Below are 8,094 nucleotides of genomic sequence, written 5' to 3' on the forward strand. Positions count from 1 at the left end.
AGCGGGGCCGAAGAGGAGCCGAGCGGGGCCGAAGAGGAGCCGAGCGGGGCCGAAGAGGAGCCGAGCGGGGCCGAGGGGGCGCGATGGCGGCGACGCCGCCGCCCAAGCCCTGGGAGTCCCGGCGGCTGCCGGGCACCGCGCCCGCCTTCCAGTGAGTGCGGGCGTCCCTCGCCGGGTGTCCCTGCCGCGGTGGCGATGGGTGTTCGCCCCCTCGGGCCGGCCGGGCCCGCTCCCCTGGGGCGGGCTCAAAGGTCGGGCCCGGCCGGGGCTGTGCGCGGCGCCGGGGTCGGTCGGGGTGGGCGGCCCTGCGCTGTGAGGGGTTTGTGCCGGGCGGGGACGGGTGGCCTCGGGGAAAGCGTCCCTGTGGGGGGCTCTGAGCTCTAACCCCGCTGGTGTCAGTGAGAAACTGCCTGTGCGGTGTGGGGAAGGGAAAGCTGTGTTGTCACCGGTGGATAGAGTGCTTTCCCAGTGCATTCCTGGGGGTTGTGCAGCTCTGTGAGCCCCCGAGTCTCTGCAGCACTGGGGGAGCTGCGTGTCACCCCCGGGGCTTGGAAAAAATTCCTGTGTGTTGTTATTCTCGTGTGTATTCTCGTCTTCTTCCARCAAATACAACCTGCTCGTGGAGAAGGATAGACTGAAAGTATTTGTAAACTCTTTCTTTTTTATGAGGAATCAAGGGAAGCTCGCTCGGCGGCTGAATATTTGTCTTGTTTTTCGCTCGGTGCTGGTGATTGCAGACAGAGCTGAAACTGGGCAAAAGGTTGGGCCAGCACTAAACATTGAACAGAAGCTTCGCTGCGTTCTCTGCAGCTTGCTGAGGCAGCAATTTGGTGTTAATTTTTCGTTCTGGGTTTATTTACCCCATTTTCAAGTAGCTWTAAAGTTGGGTATCCCAAGTTGACTACTGGGAGAGGACTCTAGTGTGACTTACTGAGTTACAATAGCTCTGTTTGCTGGGCTAATAATTTATTTTTCCTACTGTTTTTAACTGCTGAGAGGGTTACAGTCTGTGATGGGAAAAGCAAGCAGTGTAAAAATACAAATATTATTCTTTGCCGTGGAAACCTGTAAGTTTTGCTTAGAGGAAGCTGTTCCCTACCTTGTATGGAAATAGTACAGCAAGCAGCASCTCCATAGCAATTCCAATTTGGCTTTTTGTCTTTTGCTGTGAATTTAATGTACTGCAGAACTGGGAACTCACGGGATGAGGCAGTAAGCACGGGAAATAGCATGTTTGACTTTTAGGGTGGCAATATGAATGTAAATTCACATTACATGCGAATGAAATACATGTATTTTTTAATGAAATGGCAGAAGTTGGACAAAAAGCTGCTTGACAGAATTCAAGTACTTGCAGAGTCTTATTACAAAGGGCATCGGTAGAATGACTTRTACAAAGGAAAAGAATTGCTGAATTAAGTACAAATAATGGAGTTATAATACCTCTTTTTGCCAGCACTTATCAGTGGTAGATTGAATCCCTTGACAACCTGCACAAAGGTAGTCAGGTAGTTCGGGTAGAGGGGGGATTGGGGACCTCAAAGCCCTTGCACATATTGTTGCATAATTATTTAGATTCTCGATTAGGAAACGCCACCCTTTAGGGGTGGATTCAAAGGAGCTCTCATGCTTTCTTCCTGCTGTATACTTGCTTCATTTTATAGAAGAGTTGGGAACAAGTGTTGGAAAAAGTAAGCTTTCAGATTGGAAAGTTCATAAATATTCTTGGTAGAGCCTGTGAGAGGCTTTCATGTGTAGAGGGATGACCTGGTTGTTAGAGCAGTAGGTTTGATGGCTCCAGGCTGTGTATTTTATACACACAATACAATTATTGATACAATAAATAGAAATTTTTTTTCCATGTATATATTCCAGTTCCATGTTTACACTGAATATCTCATTATGGTTTTTTTCCCCTGAAAGKCCTGTGTTTCCTGACCAGATTTTTTACTTCTGACAAACTTTGTACAGCATACTGAGCGTTCGGCTTCCACATTCCCCATCCCAGCACTACTGAAACTAATTGCAGTATTTATATAGTTAGCCAAGAGCTCTGTGGAAATGAAAATTTAAACTTTGGATGCTGATCTTGATTATCTGAATTTGTTTAGGTCTGCTGACTTGGGTGACAACCTGCTGACCAGACCYGGACAACCTGTGGTGGCACGAATTCCTCCACCCATTTTGCCAAGACCGTCCCATCAAACAGGAAGCAGCAGCCTGAGCACTTTCAGGCCAGCATATASCAGTTCTTTTTCTCCAGGCTATGGTTCATATGGCACCTCTTTCTATGGAAGCTATAGTCCCTACAGCTATGGCTATGGAGGTCTGGGCTATAACCGCTTCTGTGCCGACAGCATTCCTCCCAGCAGGTTTGTCCAGCAGGCTGAAGAGAGCAGCAGAGGTGCCTTTCAGTCCATTGAAAGCATCGTGCATGCCTTTGCCTCAGTCAGCATGATGATGGATGCAACCTTCTCAGCTGTGTACAACAGCTTCAGAGCTGTTTTGGATGTGGCCAACCACTTCTCCCGCCTCAAAATCCACTTCACCAAGGTGTTTTCAGCTTTTGCTCTAGTGAGAACTATAARGTACCTCTACCAACGCCTGCAGCGCCTGCTGGGTCTGCGGCAGAGCTCTGAGAATGAGGATTTGTGGGCTGAGAGTGAGGGCAAAGTGGCTCGTGCTGGCCTTGAAGACAAGGTGGCTAACTCTGCAAAATCCTGGCCCATTTTCTTGTTCTTTGCTGTTATAATGGGAGGCCCCTACCTGATTTGGAAGCTGCTTTCTACATACAGTGATGAAGAAACAGGTAAAGATGATCTGCAGCACCAGAGAASTGCAGCATGTATTGTTCCTTTTGTTGTTGTCTGTATAGTGATTAATCTCACACTACAGAAACAGTAATTGATACTGGGGTACAGTACTGAATTTTAGACATGTGATACAAGTGACAGCCTGCTTATGTAGCCTGTTGTTGAGTTAKGATGTGGTTTGATGTTGAAGCTGTGATTCCAGATCTGTGGTTCCTCTCTATTTCTGGTTCCCTTCTATTAGATGTGACAGTTCTGGTTGTGTGGGACAAATTTCAGTTGGATTAACTCAACAAGTCATGCTTTGCTTGTTGCTTCTGTCAGTGCTCTAGTGGAAAAGTTTTAGCAAGGAAGTTAAAGTGTTTTCTTATTTTCCTTTGAAAAAAGCGCACCAAACTTTGTAACTCAAAGSACATAAACTTGTAATTTGTTTTTGAAAACAGTGTCTAGTAACTGGGCAAGTGGAGAAGATGACCATGTGGTTGGAAGAGCAGAGTATGATTTCAATGCTCTCTCAGAAGAAGAAATTTCTTTCCGTGCTGGTGACATGCTCAAATTAGCACCCAAAGGTAAACTTGTAATTTTGTGTTTATTTTCCAATCACATATGAAGTTGTAGTGTAAGAGTCTGAAAATTAAAACAAAAAAAACCCAAACCACCTCATTTGACCAAATTCCCCATCCACACTGATTTTGTTCTCCYCATTAAGTGATTACTTGCATTGTAGTAAAACTTACTGAGTAGTTTTACTCAGTGTTGTTGAATTGTTTTGTAACTTGAAGTGTTTGCTTTCTCTCCTTCAGAACAACAACCCAAGATCCGTGGTTGGCTTCTGGCTAGTTATGATGGCCAAACAACAGGACTTGTGCCAGCTAATTACATCAAAATCCTGGGCAAAAGAAGAGGTAGGAGAACAGTGGACCCGGAAAGGATTACGGAGCAGCGACCTGCCTTTCCCAACACATCTGTAAGAGGAGCCCCTGCTGCTGTGACTTTAGAGGAGCAGGAGGCTGCTTTTGAAACTGTTTTTGCTGGAAGTAGCAAAGYATCCACTGCGTCGGACTCCGCTGTGGCTGGTGGAGAGAAGCAGGAACTCTAATGCACTTTGATCAACAAAGCAACTGAACTGTGCTTTATTGATATCACTTAGGGTTTGTTGAAAATCTGGTTTGTAGTGGAGCACTGGTGGGTCTGTACCAGTTATTGCTGCTACTGGCTGGTGAAGGGATGGGGAAATGATTGCTCAGATTGGTGGTATTTATTTTTGACTCACCTAAGGCTGTACATCAGTGATTCTATCCTATCCAACCACCTGGCAGCAACTCTAAGATTTTGAGATAGGAGAAGTGAGGCATTTATAAAAAAGCAAACAAAAACCAAGAAGGACCGCCATTCTTATTTGGGAGACAAATTAACACCCAGTCTCCATTAGAGTATTGGCTCGACAAGAAGCCTCTTCARTAGATGTGCATAGGGAAGATTGATTTCTGTAAGATGTCCCCTAAAACTTAACACTCAGAACCATAAAAGGGTAATAGCACATTGTCTCCCTCTAAAAGGAGGGAGAATTGCAGGACATTTATACAATTGAATAGTTAAAAGTTTTAAGTTGCTTTTCATAAGAAGCAGGGTTCTGTCATAAAGACCTTAGCTCTTAGTAAAAAGGGACTTGGGAGGAAGGAAGGAGAAATAGAGTTTACAAAGGAAGAGCAGTGAGGCTTCAMCTGTAGTTCCAAGCAGTTCTCATTTGTTAGTTAAAAGGACATTAGAATGAAGGGTATTCTGCAGCCAGGCACTCATTAGTTTTTACTCCCTTAACTAAATTTGCATCACTCTTAGCCATTTTGTGTTGTAGCCTTTACTGCCTGTCCACAGTCTATCAGCTACCATCTGCATCTCAACTTACTTCTGTTCTTTATTGATTTTCTATGAGTGTCAAAATACCTATCCTGCGTTTTTGAGCAGTAGGAAAGCCTTGAGTTGGGGCAAGTTGAAAGGAATTGGARCAGTAACATTTCTTGCTTAATTGTCTCAGTCAGAGAAGGTCTTGGAGTTGGACAGATTTTTTATGCTGCCTTTCAGGTTGTAATTTTTGCATCTGCCCATAAAATTTGAGGGCTCCAGTTTATCAAAAGCCATAAAAATATCAAGACTGTTCGGAGTATTTTCTTCCTATGGGTGTTTGAGAATTCTGTCTTGAAATATTGTTTTGTTTTTTTGTTGAATGAAGCAAAGATAATGAAAACCGTTTTTTTTCCCTCATAATATGTATAACGTGTTCAATTTCTGAAGGTTACATCAGTGGATTAAATAACTAAGTTTGTCTTAATCATTAAAATAGCTGTTTTATTTTAAAGGTACTTGAAAATAAAAGTAGGGCACAGGCCTGTGATTGATTGAGTAGTTTCAGTTTGACCATCTCTACAGTGATCTTCAACACCCATTATGTGTTAACAAAGCTTTCAGTAATTATATTTTAATTGTATTTGCTGGCCTTGAGTTCTTAGAAGTCTGTTCAACACAACAAAACTAAAAAATCTTGAAATGAGCACAGTTTTATTGAGGTGGAGTGGCTGCAAAGAGATACTGTGCTGGAACCTTACTTTAAAGTCATCTCTGAATGTCTGTTGTTGATAAATAGAACTTCAATTTAAGTGGCTGTGCTCAGGTATTGAGAGATGGTGATTAGAATAATTTATAATAAATTATTAGATTTCCAAGTGCAGAGGGAAAGAGTAGTTAAAGCACAAATGAGAAACTTGAGAATAGGTTTAATAGATTTGAAACAGAGCATGTTCCTGGGACATTGCCCTGTGTACCAGGGCATAGAAGAAAACTATTTGTATTTGGAAATGACATCTGTTGTTGAAATGAAAATGACAAAAAATTCTTAAATCTAAAATAGAGAGGAAAGAGTGGGGAGGAGGGTATCAAGTGTACAGTTCTGTGCGCAGAGTGTGTCCCTGGAGAGAATTAATTTACTGTTGTGAGATGTAATTAGTGGACTGTCAGCCTCTCTTGTGTCAGTGAAAGATTTCAATCAGAGGGTTTTTAAATGAATAAATAAATAAACCCCAATTTTTTTTTTTTTTTAAGTAGCCATTCAAGTGGGTTTTTTGTTTTCTAGCTGTTTTTTCCTGTTTTTTCTTCTGTTTTCTGGCTCAGAACAAGTTGAGAAGACAGTCCAATGATGTTTGTTTGTCCCATGAATGTTGTTCCAATGAAGTCTTACTGATTTCTAGAAAGAYGAGTTAATCTCACTTTCAGGTCATACTATTTTGACAGCAATTMTTTTAGTAGGAAGATGGGTTATTCTTGACTGAGTCTTTATATTGGTTTGACTTAGCTTACAAATCGTTGTCATCATTGTATCTATTAAATCTCAGCAAGAATTTTGATCCTTTCAATCTTGGAATTACTTTAATTGGAAAAGAAGGCTCTGAGGAAATTGAGTTAGTTATTTAACTCACAATTAATTGTACTTATTGCAGAAGGGTATTAAAGTTCATTGAAGTAAAATATGCATTTCAATTCACTGTCTCTTTCTGTCCACGTGTTAAGCTACAGAAAAAAAAGACCTAAATGAACACTGGGTGAAAAGGAAGGCTGGTGGACAGGCTGCTCAAGACTTGCACAACTTTAGGAAGGGGGGAAGACTTAAAGGAGCAGTTGTGGCTGCAACAGGAGAATGTAGAAGAGGAGATCAGAAAAAGAAGGTTGTTGAAATATTGCTTAACTTAAGCATTAAGCAATCAACTCTTTATTTTGAGATCTGTACCTGCTAAGTTACCTTTACGTTAGTCTTTGGAATTATTTATATACCTGTAGCAGACCTAAAAGTCTGTAAAAGAGCTTTGACATCTGTTTATGTAAGGTTTTAGTTTATTCTTACTTAAATCTTACTGTTTTAGTAGATCGACCTTTTTCTTGAATGTGTGAGCTACCTACAGATGCCAGTTCTGAGTGGTTCTCTGGGTGCAAACAGAACATGAACATGCAGAGGTTCAAACGTTTGTTCAGCTTTCTGATTAATAAGTTTAAAATACTCTGTTTGTCTAGTAAAACTAAGTAAATAGGCCACTTGTGCACGGGCTCAAAAAGTCCTTGTGTGGAATTAGATTCCAACTGAAATATTAAGATAAGTTCTGACTTACTTGGTGGTCTTGGTCAAATTGCTAGTGAGGTAAATACAAAGCAGATGCAGTTTCTTACAAATCTGATCTGTAATGCAAATTTTCCAGAAGAGGTACAAACTAGGAAACTTAACACAGGGATTACTTTGTGCACCATTGCAAGAAATAATTTTGTCTGCAAAAGTAGAGGAACTGTACTTGTTTTTCAAAATGTAACACCAAAAGTTACATTCTTATGGAAATCCTTTCCATTTTTTATCCATGCAGGTGTGGCCCATGTATTGTACATATTTTAGGCTGTAAAGGTAAATATTGATTATGTGTGTCCACAAGTGGTGAGACACGTCCTTTTCCCTTTTCCTTGTAGCTTGGGACTGGTTTCCTTTGCAGACCGTTTTGAAGCAGCTTTGGACTGATAAATCTCTCCCCTGGGTTGTGTGGCCAAATGGAGCTCAGCCTTTAAACAGCTGGATAATCTCTCCTTGGAGCAAATGTACTGGTGTAACTGGTTTAACTGGTAACAAGTCATGCTGTCAGTGCAGGCACCCCTGCATCTTTCTTACCTGCTTTGAACTGCTGAAGTTCCCTGAATTTCACAGTAGTCACAGAACTATCAGACTCGAGCAAGTAACAGGGATTATTTATGCTGTCAGAGTATAAACAGCTTTGTGGTTTTAGAAATGAAAAATACAGAAAAACAGTTCTGGTACCTTTGAATTACTGTAACTGATCAAGCACAGTCTCTAGAATAGCAAATAAGTGAAATTTAGAATAGTGATTTTTCCTTTTATTCTCAAATACTGATATTGGAGGTTTTTTTCTTATTTAGAAAAATGAACATACAGGGATTGCCCTTCTGCTTAACAGCACAGGTTAATTAAAGAATTAAGAGAACATGTTCCAGCTCTCTGACATACCATCAAGTTTCTATTCATCATGAAGTAATTGTCATCAAAATACAGCAATATTCCAGCAATAGCTTATTTTGTGGATGGCTATAGGATGGTATGAAATTAGTGGTTTTTGCTTTCAGTGTAACTTAAGGGAACCTCTCAGACTGTCTGAAAGAATTTGGATTTCAGATACTTCTCAGGCTTGGTGGAATAGTTTTTTCTGAATTTTCCTGTGGGGTTTTTTTTTTGGGGGGTGGG

At 41.4% G+C, this 8,094-nt stretch overlaps 1 protein-coding gene across 2 annotated transcripts; it reads left to right on the forward strand.

The window, feature by feature from the left end:
- Positions 1-14: 14 nt before the first annotated feature.
- Positions 15-4,193, forward strand: PEX13 (peroxisomal biogenesis factor 13). Of its 2 annotated transcripts, none has more exons than XM_057382527.1 (4): positions 15-151; positions 2,112-2,809; positions 3,254-3,379; positions 3,614-4,193. In XM_057382527.1, the coding sequence occupies exons 1-4, from the start codon at positions 84-86 to the stop codon at positions 3,907-3,909; spliced, it is 1,188 nt and encodes a 395-aa protein (XP_057238510.1). In that variant the 5' UTR covers positions 15-83; the 3' UTR covers positions 3,910-4,193. The 2 variants fall into 2 exon arrangements, with proteins under 2 accessions (XP_057238510.1, XP_057238503.1); XM_057382520.1 differs by lacking the exon at positions 15-151 and adding an exon at positions 162-251.
- The last annotated feature ends 3,901 nt before the right edge of the window (positions 4,194-8,094 follow it).

The sequence above is a fragment of the Malurus melanocephalus genome, unplaced genomic scaffold, assembly GCF_030028575.1.
Source record: "Malurus melanocephalus ecotype Western Australia unplaced genomic scaffold, MMel_1.1 scaffold_13, whole genome shotgun sequence".
NCBI classification, from domain to species: Eukaryota; Metazoa; Chordata; class Aves; order Passeriformes; family Maluridae; genus Malurus; species Malurus melanocephalus.